Source organism: Ipomoea nil, unplaced genomic scaffold (assembly GCF_001879475.1).
Source record: "Ipomoea nil cultivar Tokyo-kokei standard unplaced genomic scaffold, Asagao_1.1 scaffold1576, whole genome shotgun sequence".
In the NCBI taxonomy this organism is placed as follows: Eukaryota; Viridiplantae; Streptophyta; class Magnoliopsida; order Solanales; family Convolvulaceae; genus Ipomoea; species Ipomoea nil.
The window spans coordinates 4,878,674-4,896,779 of NW_017618004.1; the positions used below are offsets into that span (position 1 = coordinate 4,878,674).

Below are 18,106 nucleotides of genomic sequence, written 5' to 3' on the forward strand. Positions count from 1 at the left end.
ATATTAGTTTTTTGAGTTTGCAGAAGGAAAGTAACGGCTATCTATCGCTCCAATTCCTATTTAATTAATTAATAATGTTTCTTTTTTCAAAAAATAAATTAAATAATAATGTTTCTTCTTGACTGTTTGAGCCTTGAGGCGTTTCCGTACGCCTCGCTGGAAGCATTTGATTGGTGTTCGTATATGGATTGGCTCCATCGCTCCGAACATCCAACGCTCCATACTCCACTAACAAATTTGAAAAAAAATAAATAAAATCACATAATTAATTACTCGGATTTGGGCCATTATTTGGACTTTTCATTTACTTGTTGGGTTTATATGGTCAATTGCAAATTATGGCAAATTATTATGGGGACCCGGGTTCATCTTGTAAGATAGACTTGATAAAGTGGATTCGGATGCAAAGATACACAATTTATCTCGATTTGTTTTCATTCTTGACAGGCTTTTGATTGCAGGGGAGATAAGGCATTATCTGAATAGAAAGGAATGGGGAAAGGTAGGTTGGGGGCACAAAAGTTGGATATGGCTAAGGATTATGACATAATGGAACAATCGTTTCTGAGAAGTATGTTGGTGGCGTTAGGCTTTGCGGTGGAATGGGTGGACTTGGTTATAAGGTATGTTACAACTGTTTCTTATACTATTATGATCAATGTCAGCAATGGTGGCCAAGTGAATCTCATACATGACCTGTGGTAGGGGATCCACTCTCACCCTATCTGTTTGTCATTTGTGCTGAGGCCCTTTCACTTTTATTACAACAGGCTCAGAGTTTGAGCTCTATTCATAGTTGTAGGGTAGCCGAGAGGACCCCTGCTATCTCACTTTTGTTTTTTGTTTTGTTTTGTTTTTTTGTTTTTTTTTTTGTTTTTGTTTTGTTTTGTTTTGTTTTTGTTTACATATGACAACATACTTTTCTTTAAAGCCAATCAGCCAATGCACATGAAGTTGGAGTGGTAAAGTAATGCCTACACACATATGAAAGCATGTATGGTCAAGCAGTTAATTTCCACAAGTCCAGCATTTGCTTTAGTAAGAATACTATACTACTGGAGAAGCCCAGAATCTCATTGCAAGTTTGCTTGGGGTTTCTCAGGCTGTAAATTTTGGTAAGCACTTAGGATTGCCTTCATTTGTAGGTAAGAATAAGCATGTTGTTTTCACCTATACTAAGGAAAAGATTAAGCTGGGAATTGGTGCCTAGAACAAGAAGCTTCTCAGGAGGGCGGGTAAGGAGATTCTTCTTAAAAGTGTGGCACGTGCTATGCCTACTTTTTTCTATGAGTGTTTTTCTAATCTCGGATACTTTATGTCGGGCACTGGAACGTACTATGAACCGTTATTGGTGTGGCTCGGGCAATTCTAATGGTACGGAAATTCATTAGATGACCTGGGAATATATTCAAAAAAAAAATTAGCGGATTGGAGTTCAAGGATCTATGTGTGTTTAATTTGACTATGTTGGGCAAGCAAGACGGACATTTCCTTAGAAATTAATTGTCATGGACCAAATTAGTCACTTTATTACGTGACATATTGATAACGAGTTTAGTTATTAAGGGATTCAACCAATTTAATATGTCTCTTTTATATTAATCTAGAAATTAAATTTACACTTACAATAATTAAATTACTAAATACATCTACATCTTAATCACAATTTAGTGATTAAAAATATCATTTACCTAAATTAACTCAAATATACTTAGAATGGTGGAATTGCCGTGGAATCCGAAGAGTTTTGGTCTCTAATCCCTTGTAATAATGGAGTAGTACATTGTAAGGACGACAGTGACCTTTGTATCTTACTCATTAATGCATACATATATGTTATGCTTGCCAACCAATTGTACGTACAATACATATTTATTAGTAAACGGACAATTATATATCACGAGTTGGTCATAAGTTGTTTTGATAACTATAAAGTTTTATATTTGACTCTTTACGTAAGTTGTCTATTTGTCTTTTTGATTTGAACCGATTAACAAACTATGAATAATTTGGGCTGGTTTATTTTCTTGTAATTTTTTGCCAACCATGTTCACAATGCGGACTTCTCCTAAAACGCCCCTTCTAGTAAGATTGCAAGCTTTCTCATAAATTAAAAATATGTAATTTTTAGGGAGATTCTCAACGGAGTAAAAACGTTACCATTTTATGATCTAATTAATTAAATGGTGGAATTTTGCATAATTTATGGAAGTGGAACTTGCATTCCTCTAGCCCCTACTCAATACATGTTTAATTTAATGCTCTGTACGTGACAATTGTTGGTCTTTCTCTTTCTTTATTTTTATATATTTATGAATCTAGATCAATTTACACTGACAATATTTGCAAAAATTATGTTCAGAGTACCATCAAAGGGTTGTCAAAACAATGAAGGAAACTAATAAGATAAGTAAGTGGTCACAATAATTAAGTTATAAGTACTATTCAATCTACACAAAAAAATTGACTTTTCTCTGACTGTATTAACAATACATGGAGCCAATTTGATCATTGAGTTATTTGATAGGCTCAAGTGCACGGTTCTATGCAGACCAGGGGTGTGCAAATTTCGAATAATTTTCGGTTAATTGGCCGAACGGATAATATTCGGTTAACCGTTTTTTAACCGAACTTTTCGGTTCAGTTAATGGTTAAAGAATTTTTAAAACTTCGGTTAACGGTTAATATAATTCGGTTCGAAAGTGTCGGTTAACCGAAGTTTTAAATAAATAAATAAATAAATAAATAAATAAATAAATATATATATATATATATATATATATATATATATATATATATATATATATATATAATGTTAAATGTAAGTATCTAACCCTACTACTCTTGTTCCTCACTGAAATTAGAAATCAAAATTATCAACTCCCTAATAAATTTATTATTATATGTATTATTTTAATTAGATTCATTAATATAAGTGTTATTTTTAGAATTTTAAATTTTAATTTAAAAAGTTCAGTTAATCGGTTAATCGAAAAAAAAAAAAAAAATTCGATTCGGTTAATCATTCAACCGAAAACACACCCCTATACTACTTCTACGTAGTTGAAGTCCCTTGACTCTTATAGCAGCCATGCACCACATAGTCACTTTCGACCTCAATTCTCCGAATACCTTTATCCCAATATAATGTAATTTTAGCCTATAATCGACTACTCATAATCCTATTTTAATACTATTAGTAACTTCAGTTTTAAAAGTTAAATCCCCAAAACAATTTTTACATTTATTTTATCTGTGGCGATATAATTTGTTACTATAATCCGATTGTTACCTAACACTCCTATAAATATTGAGTTTAACAAAGGATGCCATTGGGTTCCAAAAACAATGTTCTTCTTATTCTTTTGAATAACTTTAAAAATCATGCATACATTAAATTTGGCGTATTCCTACGTCTTTGTTTAACATTATTAAAAAATTTTGTTTAATAACGTGACGAAATGTTTGGATTTTCTTTTCAACGTTACTCAATAACATATGTAAAAGTGCAAATCTACCACCTCAGCTCATATTAGGATTAGGATTTTATATATAATATGAGAATTGAAAGCAACCATATACATATAGACATATATATAGTATCAAGATTATAGATATTCAGTAGTAGATAATTAAGAAACCAGATGGCATTAAGATTAAAATATTTGTATGGATAAGCTACCTAGCTAGGAAGTTGCAAAAGGAATCATTTAATTTACGAAAAAGTTTATAATCAATATTTGAAAATGTATTTTGGGCAAAATTAAAGTCGGCTTGTGAAACTAGAAATTAAGAACGTTATTATGTCAATATGAACAACTCCTACGAAAAGTTGAATTAATGAAAATCTTGTGGTTATCTAGTCAACTATTCAATTAGGTTGGTTGAGATTGCCTTGCAAAAGGAGTTCTATATATCTCATAAGGTTTCAAGTTTGACTTTCAGTGGAAGCAACTTATTGACTTTTTTTTACTTGAACTAGTCGTTATTATATTGACAACTTGACTTTTTTTTTTTTTAATCTCTTTATGGTCATTTACTAAGGTTATAAAGTGAGATTATTTATCTAATGTATACTCTCAATGATTGAGAATTTTCTCGTCACCCAACCAAAAAAAAACTAAAGCAAAAATTTAACTGATGGATCCAAACAATTGTACTATCCGTCGTTGATTAAAGGGACGTATAATGCTTGAAACCTAAGAAAAGTAGTCCCATAATAACAAGAATGATGACGATAATTAATACTAATAATATATGTCTGGGAGGGACATGATTGGGGCTTTGTGTCTCAAACAGGACAAGACACTCGCAAATCATATGTCAACAACAACATTATTATTCATTGTTTTTCCTAACTACTATGTAATTAGTATACGCACAAGTTGCAATTAATTATAGTTTACGTCTCTTCAATTCTTAACGTTAATATAATCTTTACTGCAATGAATACTTAACCTGCAGATACGGAGAAATTCCGTTAAGTTCGATGTTTGGATAATCTACCCTCAACAATATTAATTATTTGAAGAAACTATGATGGGGGTTTAGTTGAACACTTTAATTCATATCTTTCTATCTATATATAAGATTTGATTTTATATACTTTTCCCAAAAAAGGTTGAATACCACTCCTTGATCATTCTTTCCAAACTTTACCTCTATGACCAATTGAGCTGCTCATGCTATTGGACTAGGTTGCCAGAGGCCTAGACTTGTCTAACAATATTGGCATGCCATATAACCAATCGACCACGTCTATCGTACCAATTAGTCAAAACTGGTTACGTCAATTCGCTTACAAAATGTTATCATGCAAAGGTTGTTGAATTTGCTAAAGACTCTACGTACCAACTGATCTAGGCATCCTCAATTCATCTTATTATCTCACCATACATCTATGCTATGGTAGCTTAGGATTAATTAGAGTTATTTAACCCAGTCTAGTCGACTACATCCATAATTGTAACAAACTTTACTGATCATCTTCTCTTCCTCTCATCTATTCATCTCAATTTAACATTAGCGAAGTCAATGATTATCCCTACATTGATTTTATTTTTGCTATCAATGTATATTTGTGTGGATATATATGTGTGTGTTATATTTTTATTTATTTATTTTGATTGCAGTTCATATTTACTCCCAATATAGAGACTAATCATACTAAAATTCCAATTAGTAAGTATTTTATTAATTCCAATTATAATTCTCCATATTCCATTCCAATAATGTTTAAATCAAACATCCTTTAATCTAAATACCTATCATATTAGTTATACATTGTAACATTAATAGCAACAAATGCACGGTTCAATAATTTAATCGATAAATCGATGTTTGTTTAGTAGTATGAGATTTGGACACACTAAATTTGTTAATTATCTCCTATATAGTTTAATACGTAAAAGGAATTTATAAGTATCTACTGATTTAAAAATACACTTTAATTAAGAATTGATATTCATACTGATTAGAAATGAGATATTTAATTTGTATGTTTCACCTACCTTTTATATATATATATATATATATATATATATATATATATATATATATATATATATATATATATATATATAAAACCATTTCCAATCTCCAATCCAAATCCCTAAAGTTCAATGTGTGTATATATGTACGCACACGCGATTCATATTAAATTAATTTTTAATTTTTAATTTTTTTTTTTACTGATCATAAGTTTCTTCAATCAATCAACTATAATTCAAATATTATATTTTTGAAGATAGCAATTAAGTCACCAAACTCGAATAAGCTTCAAATTCATCCATGAACTTGATAAAAAAGTGCAATTAACATTTTTAGCAGGTTAATAACATGTTTGAGTTGTCATATGTATATTTTATTTTTTATTTTATTATTTTATTATTTTTATTATCCTACTAAACATTTGACTCTTTTCCTAGATGTCATATTTTCCTAATTTTATTTTCTGACGTGTCGACTACTGTATTTAAAAATATTTTTTTAATTTATTTTAATAATTTCAAATAAAATAATTATTTTTAAATAAATAAAATAATTATTAAAAAAAAAAAAAAAAAAAAAAAAACTTCCTTGCCGGATCCCTTCGTCTCCGACCAACCATGGAGGCTGCTTTTTTTTTTTTTTTTTTTTAATTTCAAAATAACTATTTTATTTAAAATTATTAAAATAAAATTTAACAATTATTTTTTTAAAACAAAAGAAAATACTGTATTATTTTTAAATACAGCACCCGACACGTCAATAAATAATAATAATAAAAAAAACATGACATCCAGGAAGAAGATCAAATGCTTAGTAAGATAATAAAAATAATAATAAAATATACACATAACAACTCAAATATGTTGTTAACCTGCTAAAATGCTAATTGTATTTTCTCCAAGTTCATAGATGAATTTAAAACTTATTCAAAGTCATGGCTTAATTGCTATTCTCAAATAATTCAATGACATATTTATACATTTTCCCTATTTTTAATTAAACTCGAAGAGATTCATATTATTTTATCCTTACCTTAGGGATAAGTAACAAATAGTTGATGGTGATTATTCAGTACCTAGTGTGTAGGTTAACGGTGGCCATCATGAAGGTGCAGCTAGTGGTTGAGCCATCTAAATTCCACATAAATTTCATGGGTGGTGTGGGGGCCGGGCCTGCAAATATATACAAGAAGTACAAAAACATTACTGTTTTTCACATAAATAGAGGGTATTTACAATTAAAACATGTACTCCATTTCAACTTGTGATTCAAATTTATTACTTTTGGTTTGGCTCTCATATCAAATTGAAGTATGTGCTCTATCTTAACTTAAAGCCTAAGTTGATAGTTGGATTGCACATTAATAGTTATATATTCAACATTTACACTGCAATAACGTGTTTATTAATTACAAAAATTCTTTAATTTTTTGTATATATTTTAATATAAAATAAAATAATAAAAATGCATTTATTTGTACATTTTTAAAATTTGTAAAACAGAAAATGAAGGAATGAATATTTGAAAAAAAAAAAAAACTGAAAATTTGAAACAAACATTCATGTTTGTGCATTCGAGATCTACCACGTTTTTAATTAGAGTGACTTTAATTGAGAAAAACTCATCTACATTAAAAATATAAAAAAAATAAAATAAAAAAATTGATCGCACATGTTTAGCTCAATAGTTCAGTAGACAGTATTTGAAAAAATAGACCAAGATTTGAACCTCGGCAAGATAATATGGAGATTCGGTCCAAAGTAAAAGAAGATTTTTTATACGCACTGACAGTCATCGTGATTTACATTCTTCTAAATGTTCTCTTAGAATTGGTGATCAGATTTAATCTTTTGGGAGAATAAAAAAAAAAATCATAGCCGGCCCTAGTGTTGTGGCATGAATGGTAGTTGTTGCTGATTCAGAAATGGCCCTATCACAACTAGATAAAAAAAAAAATTATGCCCATAGGCCATAGCATATGCACTTGAAAAGTGAAACACACTCCATCTTTTTTACCTGCACAACAACATTATATCATATTGATGGTACATCCATTCTAGTATTCATGTCACAACCCTATCCATATCCAAATCTACAAAGTTAGGTAGCATTATATTAGGAAAAAAAAACTATGAATAAAATAAACATATATAGAGTGACCAGTGAATTGATTGTGTAGCTCGCGATTTATTTTGTACTCTAAAGAGTACAATATAATATTTGACTATTTGTGTTTGACATATCTTACAATTATTTAATTTGTGCAATAATGCGGCAGTATACAATATACTCTGTTGCACATACATGCATGTAATCCATATTCTATTTGAAGAATATAATAAAATAGTAGAGAACTTCAACTAAATTGGTTTGATAGTTAGTTTGATAATTATAAGATTTTAAATTTTATTTCTTGTAAGAGGTGTTTATTGGTTTTACAAGCTTCATCTAGAGTGCACTTAGCCCACAGTGATCTAGTAGTTATTGTTGGGAAGTTGTATTTAAACTCGCTATTGATAGTATGGCGAGAGTTTGAACTCTGTCACTATCTAGTGTTGGGCTTGAGTTTATGGGTTCAAGATTTTGTTTGTTGTTGTTGTTGTTGTTGTTGTTGGTTTTTTTTTTTTTTTTTTTTTTTTTTTTTTTTTTTTTTTTTTAATGGGTTCAAGATTTAGTTTGGTAAAATTGTGATAGCTGGGTTTTAAAAAAAAACAATAAAAAAAATGAAATCGGTAAGCAGTCTATGCTATAATTGGAGTAGGTGAAGTCATTTGTCAACAATGAAGAAAAAAAAGGGGATTGAAAGGGTGAAAAATGCTGCGAATTCATTAAAAATTTCTACCGTGTCCCCCACATTCACTATATTTGGTGATAAAATTTGTACAATCTATCTTGTTGGTGAATGATGATGACAAATTGACAACGGTACAACAGTCTTTTAAAAATAATTATTAAAAAATTTCAATCCCATCAAAATTGTCATTTCGTTAAACACACACACATATATTACTAATAGTATTAGACTAATATAAAAGATTATAGGTAAAAAGATTTACTGTTCATACATTGCATGTATCTTATCGAAAAGTGATCGGTTCACACACGTAAAGAGACATGTTAACAACATAATATATAAAAATATAAATATGCAGTCCAATTATAAACGAGTTGAATTTTAACTCTGATTTTTTCACTTCAATTACAATATTCTCAATATTATTTTTGAACTTTGATAAAATGGGATTGAGGTGCACCTAAAAGTTGGAAGTGGATAGCAAACCAATTAGATTTGGAGAATTGAATGAGTGAGGAAGTGTTTATGGTGGAATGGGGTTTGGTACAAGTTGCCATAACAAGCAAATATGCAACCACATTATGCTTTCATTTACCCAATGTGTACCTAAGATAGATGTATTAATTCTATATCATTATGTTTATTCAATTACTCCCTAAATTTTTCTTTTCCATCTTTGTTTAATTAATGTATAGTCAACATCCAAACAACAAATAATAATGTCAATTTCTAACTACTGATTTAATTCACGGTAAGAATTGAAATATATGAAAAATGAACTTTGATCGGTAAAGAATTTCATACAGTATTTTTGTAAGGTATCCAAAATAAAAATTTTCCTCATATTTTAGGATTGAAATTTATGGAGGAAAACTCTATTCCCAATCAAATATAATACTTTTGATGAAAAAATTAATACTTTTACATCAAAATATAAAATTATTACATTTGTCATAAAAAATATATAATTTTTTTATAAGTAAAAAATATTTTATTCCTAATTTAACATTACATTTATTAGAATAAGTATTATACTCTGTATTTACATATTGATTCTCGTCTCACGAATCAGTCTCAATGTGTCTCTAGTTTTAAATAGTGATTATTAACTTTTTTTATAATTGAAAAGTGCATTGGCTGTTGCGGGTGGATCGCCATAAAGGAAGACGGGCAAAGTCGTAATTAATGCCCCATTATCCACAAAATTCTGATTTGCGATCTCGGCAAATATATTGGCCCACATTTAGAAATTGACCATTTGACCCCACGGCACTATTGTTAATTTGTTATTAATGGATTCCGTAATCTGAATTATTAGCCAAGTAATTAGCTCTAAGTGTAATTTCGTAGAAATTGCGATGAAACTGTCCCCACATTTGACTTTGACGATCGGACGGCTCCCATAGAACAAAACTTCCAGTGGCAGCATCGTAGCCTATTCAACTGTTTTCTCTTTTGTTGAACCATCTCCTTAATATGCCAACTTTCCTTATTAATCAACAATTTTTTTTATTTTTGTTTTTGTTTTTTTTTTTAAACGTTTAATCAACAAATGTTAGTTCACCCTTTGACTTTTATCAACTTAGTACAGTAAAATGGAATTAGAATAGCATGATTAAAAAGTTACTTTTTTTTTATATTTTATTTTAATATTGTTATTCCTTCTCATCACGTCAAGTAAAAAACATTTAATTTAATGTAATATTTTTTATTAGCATATATTTATAAAATTTATTGGCAATTCTTTTTCGTTCTCGTCACGTTAAGTAAGAAAATAATCATTAATTTAACATTTTATATTTGTGAGATAAGTTGTGATTTTCTTACATACAATTAGAAAAAGAATTTCTTAATTAAATATATAGTAATCTCTATCAATTTAGCACAGTGGAATGGAATTAGAATAATAATGTTGAAAAAGTTAACGTGCTTTACTTGTTTTGTCACGTCAAGTAAGAAGAAACCAAATTTGATTTAACATTCTTTATTTAGTATCTACTCGAGATTATTCTTTTACAAAAAATCAGAAAAAAGTACGTTGATCTTTATCAACTTGAAATAGTGGAATTTGTGGAAAAAAGTTAATGTCTTTTATTCGTTCTCGTCATGTCAAGTAAGAAAATACTAAATTTAATTTTTTTTGAATATTATTGACTTTGTTATAATGTAGTATCTATTTATAACTACTTTAATTTAACATTCTTTATTAGCATATACTTGTGAGATTAGTTGGTTATTTTCTTACATACAATTAGAAAAAAAAAATCTTAATTAAATATATAGTAATCTCTATCAATTTGGCACATTGGAATGGAATTAGAATAATAATGTTCAAAAAGTTAACATGATTTACTTGTTTTGTCACGTCAAGTAAGAAGAAACCAAATTTGATTTAACATTCTTTATTTAGTATCTACCCGAGATTAGTTGATGGTTTTTTTACAAAAAATCAGAAAAAAGTGCCTTACATCAAGGTACGTTGATCTTTAACAACTTAAAATAGTGAATGAAATTAGAATAATAATGTTGAAAAAAATTAACGTCCTTTATTCGTTCTCGTCACGTCAAGTAAGAAAATATCAAATTTAATTTTTTTAAGTACTGCTGACTTTGTTACAATCTAGTATCTATTCATAGTTACTTTAATTTAACATTCTTTAATTTATTAGCATATACTTGTGAGATTAGTTGGTGATTTTCTTACATAGTTTAGAAAAAAAAATCTTAATTTAATGTATAGTAATCTCTATCAATTGAGCACAGTGAAATGGAATTAGAATAGTAATGTTCAAAAAGTTAACCTCTTTTATTCGTTCCCGTCACGTCAAGTAAGAAAATACCAAATTTGATTTAACGTTCTTTACAAACATATACTATTGAGATTAGTTGAGGATTCTGATCTTTTGCTTAAAATGAGAAAAAAAGGCTTATTGGTTTAAAGTAAAGATTCAAGTCTAATTACAAGTGTAATAGAATTTGAGAGGTATATGTAAAGAAAGAATAAGAAAGGAAAGGAGTTTTGGGTTGTGTGAGCAGCAAGAATGTGGAATGCCATACATAGATTTTGAATACGAGAAAGTTAGCTTGTTTGTCACAATTTATACGATGCCCATCATTAGCCGCTACCTGAATTTGCGTTAAAGAAAAAGCAAATCCAATCGGATCAGCTCAGTGCAAAAAAAGGCTGCTTTTTGTTCATATAAAATGGCCTCTCCGGCCTATTGTTTTTCCATCATCACTAGCTAAACTCTTTCATTTCCTCTTCTCTTCTTCTTCGTCCCATTTTCTCCTTTTCCTTTAAGGTAAACCCCCATTTCCCTCATTCTTCATTTCATTGTAGTAGTAGTACTTCTTCTCATTCTATTTGGTGTCTCGGTGGAAACAAAATTTGGGTGTTTTTTTTTGGTTATATTCGAGAAGCTTCGTGGTTTACTAGAGTAGACTGCAGTAAATTTCAGATCTTTATTATGGGAGTAAAGACAAAAAAAAGGTTTAAAATTTAGTTCTTTTGATAGAAAAGCCATGATCACCTTCAAAATCAAATTTTGACCCAGGGTGATTTTTTGCAGCATGTGTATATGTGTGCAAAATGGGTAGCTTTTTTTTTTTCCAGAGAAAATTCCATTTTTTTGGTATTTTACATAGTTTTCTGGATTTTCAGGCATGGCTCTTTATATTATTATATAATATATACTACTCTCATGCATTTTATATGTTTTCCTAGATTAGACATTGGTGCTCTGTCTTCTCCTAGGTACTAACGTTTTGTGTCATCCGATTAATTCCTTGTCTTCTTATTCTTGTTTTCTGTATAGTAATTGTGACTAAGAACAGTAGAGCAGGCTAATAGCAGTTAGAGTTTGGTTATAGACTTTTTCTTAATTACAGGTGGATTGATTAGTTATGATTCTTGGTTATCACGCTTAAACGGTTGTATTTCTCGCACAAATATGTACATTCGTCTGATCTGATGTATGTCCTTATGTTTGGTAGGTGTACTAGGAGGACTATAAATGTGGTGTTTGGTTTGGAAATTTAACATTCTAGATTGTTTAGGTGGTTGGTTCTTGATCATTATCTTGCCTGTGTTAGTAGTATAAGTAATGTGTGTTATTTTCGCCATAGCTACTGACTATGCATTTTCGTTGCAGTTGAATCTTGAATCCCCTCGGAGGCTTTGCTAGCTAGCTTGATACCTCATCGTCTGCCATGGCTGAGCGTGTTCTGACTCGTGTTCATAGCCTTCGTGAGCGTCTCGATGCTACTTTGACTGCTCACCGCAAGGAGATTTTGCTGTTTATGTCAAAGTAATGGAGTTTTGTTTCCTTGTTATTATTAAAGAGTGGTAGTTTTATAATGAGAAGATTAATGTTTGTTTGCTTTGCTTTGCTAATGGTTTTCGTGTTCCAGGATCGAGAGCCATGGGAAAGGAATCCTGAAGCCTCACCAGCTCTTGGCTGAGTTCGAGGCAATCTGCAAGGATGACAAAGACAAACTCGGGGATCATGCCTTTCAAGAAGTCTTGAAATCGACACAGGTGAGCCTGTCTGGTTTTATTGTTTTATTGCTCATGATAATCACGAAACGCCTTCTTGCTGATACTATGATGTTTTATATAACTAGGAAGCAATAGTATTGCCCCCATGGGTTGCCCTTGCGATCCGTTTGAGGCCGGGGGTCTGGGAATATGTTCGTGTCAATGTTAATGCTTTAGTTGTGGAAGAGCTGAGTGTCCCCGAGTATCTGCACTTGAAAGAAGAGCTTGTTGATGGACCGTAAGTTCTTTAGTCTTATTTGTTAGTCTATCAAGTATCAACTTACTGAGCAATATAACGATACATTTTTGTGATCCAGGGCTAATGGTAACTTTGTTCTCGAATTGGATTTTGAGCCATTTACCGCATCCTTTCCCAAACCAACCCTTACCAAGTCAATTGGGAATGGAGTTGAGTTCCTAAACAGGCACCTTTCTGCAAAAATGTTCCATGACAAGGAGAGCATGACACCCCTTCTTGATTTTCTCCGAGTTCATGAATACAAGGGCAAGGTGGATAACTTTCTTTTCCCAGATTCTCTTTCAGATCACTTTACCTAGTTAACTTGATATGTTGTAGTTTGGTACATAAAGTTTGTGGTTTTAATTTTCTCTTGCAGACGATGATGCTAAACGACAGAATTGAGAACCTAACGACACTCCAAAATGTCCTAAGAAAGGCGGAGGAGTACTTAACTACGCTCCCTCTGGAAACCCCATACTCTGAGTTTGAACATAAGTTTCAGGAAATTGGATTGGAGAGGGGTTGGGGTGACACCGCTGAGCGTGTGTTGGAGATGATCTGCATGCTTTTGGACCTCCTCGAGGCTCCTGACTCGTGCACCCTCGAGAAGTTCTTGGGTAGAATCCCGATGGTTTTCAATGTTGTTATTCTTTCACCCCACGGTTATTTTGCCCAGGAAAACGTTTTGGGATATCCCGACACTGGTGGCCAGGTGATTCTTGGTTTTGAATTTCTCCAACTCGGGTTTTCCACAATTGCTTAACTCTTCTTCCTTGTCCTTTTCGATTCTCAGGTTGTTTACATTTTGGATCAAGTCCCTGCATTGGAGCGTGAGATGCTTAAACGCATCAAGGAGCAAGGACTTGACATTACGCCACGAATCCTCATTGTTAGTACTATAAACTAAAGATCAATCTTAACTGAGAGTTCAGTAGTCGTTTTCGTTTCATAATTTGGCACCCGATCTTGTGTTCCTGTTGGCAGATAACTCGGCTGCTGCCAGATGCAGTTGGAACCACTTGTGGCCAACGCCTCGAGAAAGTATTTGGAGCAGAGCACTCACACATTCTGAGAGTTCCCTTTAGGACCGAGAAGGGCATTGTTCGCAAATGGATCTCTCGTTTTGAAGTCTGGCCATACATGGAAACTTTCATCGAGGTAAAACTAGTATTTTTTTGCATTCTTGGCTCACTTCTTTTCCTCTTTTTGGCTAATTTATCTGCTTTTTAACATGTTAGGATGTTGCAAAAGACATTACTGCTGAGCTACAGGCGAAACCAGATCTGATTATTGGCAATTACAGTGAGGGTAACCTTGCTGCCTCGTTACTGGCACATAAGCTCGGTGTAACACAGGTCTGAAAAATGTTGTTACTCTTGAATATTATGATCTCGAGTTTTATAGTTTAGTACGAGAAAGGATTAAGGTTGTTCTGTATGTGTGTTTTGTTATCTGCTGCAGTGTACCATTGCTCATGCACTGGAGAAGACGAAATATCCTGATTCAGACCTTAACTGGAAAAAGGTCGATGACAAATATCACTTCTCGTCCCAGTTCACAGCCGATCTTATTGCCATGAATCATACTGATTTCATCATCACCAGCACCTTCCAAGAGATCGCGGGAAAGTAAGATATCAGTTCTTTCTAGTTGAGTGTATGAGTTTATGGTCACATATAGGAGAGAATTGAACTAATTTGATCTTATTGCTTTTGGTTTTCCAGCAAGGACACTGTTGGGCAGTATGAAAGCCATATGGCCTTCACAATGCCTGGGCTATACCGAGTTGTTCATGGCATAGATGTGTTCGACCCCAAATTCAACATTGTCTCCCCGGGAGCTGATATGAACTTATACTTCCCGTACTCGGAGAAGGAAAAGAGACTCACTACGTTTCATCCCGAGATTGAAGACCTGCTATATAGCAACGTTGAGAACGAGGAGCACCTGTAAGTTTTAAATTATACCAAACAGTTATCAGCTAACAGCTATTTACCAAACGGGGCTTTTATAATCTATCGTTGTTATGCTGGCAGATGTGTGCTTAAGGATAGGAATAAGCCTATCCTATTCACCATGGCAAGGCTGGACCGAGTGAAGAACTTGACTGGGCTCGTTGAATGGTATGCCAAGAACCCGAAGCTGAGGGAACTGGTGAATCTTGTTGTGGTTGGGGGGGACCGGAGGAAGGAATCGAAGGATTTGGAAGAGCAAGCGGAGATGAAGAAGATGTATGAGCTGATAAAGACATACAACTTGAATGGTCAGTTCAGATGGATCTCGTCCCAGATGAACCGTGTGAGGAATGGTGAGCTCTACAGGTACATCTGTGACACCAGAGGAGCTTTCGTGCAGCCCGCTTTCTATGAGGCGTTTGGACTGACCGTGGTCGAGGCCATGACCTGTGGTTTGCCTACATTTGCAACCAACCATGGCGGACCGGCTGAGATCATCATCCATGGAAAATCCGGCTTCCATATTGACCCGTACCATGGCGAGCAGGCGGCTGAGCTCCTAGTTGATTTCTTCGAGAGGTGCAAGAAGGAGCCTTCTCATTGGGAAACCATTTCTGCTGGTGGCTTGAAACGTATCCAGGAGAAGTAAGCCTCACCATAAATGTGCAGTCCAACTATCAGCTTAGACTTTTAGTTAAAACAGATTCTTATGAATTTGTTTCCCTTGTATAGGTACACATGGCAGATCTACTCTGAAAGGTTGTTGACACTATCTGCTGTGTATGGCTTCTGGAAATATGTTTCCAAGCTCGATCGCCTTGAGATTCGTCGCTACCTTGAGATGTTCTACGCTCTCAAGTACCGCAAGATGGTGAGTTTCTCCTCCTTATCTTTAGATTCGTCGCGCTCTAACGAGTCTTTTTTCTGAATGTGGAATTCTGGGTTTTGTTTTCCAGGCTGAAACTGTCCCACTGGCTAAGGAGTAAGATGAAGGGAGGGTTCAGACACTGAGGGTGATGGAGTGAAGTTTAATTCCTTGCTTTGTTTGAATAAGAACTTTAGCTTGCGAGATTATATTATGGCAATTGTAAACCGGATTTTCATCTCTTTTTAGTCTTGCTTGTAACCCTCTAGTGTTCATTTCCATTCTTGTTTTGAAAAAAGTTTAATCAAATGCAAGTAATTCTTGCTTGGTTTTGTTTTACCTCTCCGCTCTTCTGTTTTATTTTCTGGGTTTTTAAGTTTAAGATAACTTAAAAGATATATAATTGAAGTAAACGCCTAAAATGAAACAGAATTGAATATAAGTTTGAGTTGATGTGAAAAATTAAGACATTTGTTGTTGCAGATTCAAAAGCACAAAGAATCAAATCTCATTATAGTCCAACGTAATCTCAATTGCATTAATTAACCACAAACCAAATCTTATTTATTTTGTATTTATGTGATGTGAGGAGGGGAATCTTTAAGGACAAATCTCCGACATGCAGATACTAATTTGTGTCGTCCTAACCACGTTCTTCTCAATAAACAACACACGCATATGATATGTCTTCCTTAGCTTGCTCTATAATTTAATATATATATATATATTAATCAACAACCTAACACAAATTAAAGAATCAAATACTACATACATTTCTCGACATTTTTGGCTAGGCTCAAATTTAGTATTTGTCTTCATCTGTCTATACTTCAATATATAATTTATTGGTTGCTTTGAAACCATTTTTGTAGGAAATGTTCTTTAAACTATTAACTTTTGTGTGTTTACTTATTTGTCTTGATTAAAATATTAGCTTATTAGTCAATTTTGTCTTATTTGACCACTATTAGTTATTTGACTTAGTTAAAAAATCAATATAAGTGTTTGGTTAATCATCTTTTTTGTAACTCCAAAATGCTAAAATTCAAAAAGCTACTCAAAACAACTTTTTCAATTAGTTTTTTGATAAAAGAAATTACACTAAACAGCTATTAGCTAACAGTTAATTTACTAAATATCTTTCTACAATCAGCTAATGTTATCAACTACCCATACCCTCTAACAGCTATCAGCTAACATCCATTTACCAAATAAGGCCAATTAAGTGTAAATGAAGAATCTACCAAAACCTTCATATACTCTCCTGAACTTGCATAACAAAGAATTCTCTACCTAAAAATTTATGTGTCCATTTATACTTGCATTACCAAGAATTCTCTACCTAAAAATTTATGTGTCCATTTATTTTTTAATATTTATTTATATTTTATATTTTAGATTATTCATTTTGAGCCATATCGCATAAAAAATGCATGTATGTATAGTATAAGGTTGGTATGGGGGGTTTTATGAAACAAAAATGCAATAATATGTGTGGAACATGGGGACTCCACTTTTTCTCACATGCCTCTGTTTAATTAATTAATCTGAGGATTGCCATAGCTAAGGATTTATGCATTTCTAACCGGTTAAATAAGCAACATTAATTTGGCTTTATATCCCTAGCTTCACCTTCTACACATTCATGGCTACTTCTAAAGAAACCACAACATTACAATTAATCCATAATACAATAATTAATTATTATATAATAACAACTTTATAACATGACAGAGTGTATGACGTGACAATAACAATATAACTCAACAACAACATAAGATAAAGTGCATGTTAACCAAGAATAACATACGTATGTTTAGAACATGGACCGCAGATTTTAAACTACTCTAATTTGGGGACATAATCTTCCTTCTTTATTAAATTATTATTATTATTATTATTATTATTATTATTATTATTTGCTTTCTTACTCATATGCGTAAATTGTTTCCCTCAATATTAATAATGGATGAGATTATTTCTCATGTTCTATATCGACTTTAATTACTATTTTAAAATACTCAACAAAAATTATTATTTACAATAAATTTAATAATACCTATTGCCTGATCACTATCATCATACACATCTCTTTGAATTGAAATTGAAATAAAAATAAAGATAAATAAACATTCAGGGTGGGCCAGATTAAAAATTATTCTTAATTAACTTTTTAGATCAACAGACATTATATATACATGTTGTTTTAAATTTGTGAATTTTT

The 18,106-nt window shown here is 32.0% G+C and overlaps 1 protein-coding gene across 2 annotated transcripts; it reads left to right on the top strand.

The window, feature by feature from the left end:
* The first annotated feature begins 11,394 nt into the window (after nt 1-11,394).
* On the top strand, nt 11,395-16,221 carry LOC109190716 (sucrose synthase-like). Of its 2 annotated transcripts, none has more exons than XM_019341279.1 (14): nt 11,395-11,586; nt 12,436-12,591; nt 12,695-12,821; nt 12,908-13,059; nt 13,139-13,331; nt 13,439-13,774; nt 13,856-13,951; nt 14,047-14,220; nt 14,301-14,417; nt 14,524-14,690; nt 14,787-15,011; nt 15,099-15,662; nt 15,750-15,888; nt 15,974-16,221. In XM_019341279.1, the coding sequence occupies exons 2-14, from the start codon at nt 12,494-12,496 to the stop codon at nt 16,001-16,003; spliced, it is 2,418 nt and encodes an 805-aa protein (XP_019196824.1). In that variant the 5' UTR covers nt 11,395-11,586; nt 12,436-12,493; the 3' UTR covers nt 16,004-16,221. The 2 variants fall into 2 exon arrangements, with proteins under 2 accessions (XP_019196824.1, XP_019196825.1); XM_019341280.1 differs by lacking the exon at nt 11,395-11,586 and adding an exon at nt 12,103-12,273.
* The last annotated feature ends 1,885 nt before the right edge of the window (nt 16,222-18,106 follow it).

Excerpts from the sequence above, each read along its gene's own strand:
- LOC109190716 (XM_019341279.1), top strand. The coding sequence starts at position 12,494 with ATGGCTGAGCGTGTTCTGACTCGTGTTCATAGCCTTCGTGAGCGTCTC. Across the intron at positions 12,822-12,907 it reads AAGTCTTGAAATCGACACAG|GAAGCAATAGTATTGCCCCC; the intron begins GTGAGCCTGTCT and ends TTATATAACTAG. Across the intron at positions 14,418-14,523 it reads ATAAGCTCGGTGTAACACAG|TGTACCATTGCTCATGCACT; the intron begins GTCTGAAAAATG and ends TATCTGCTGCAG.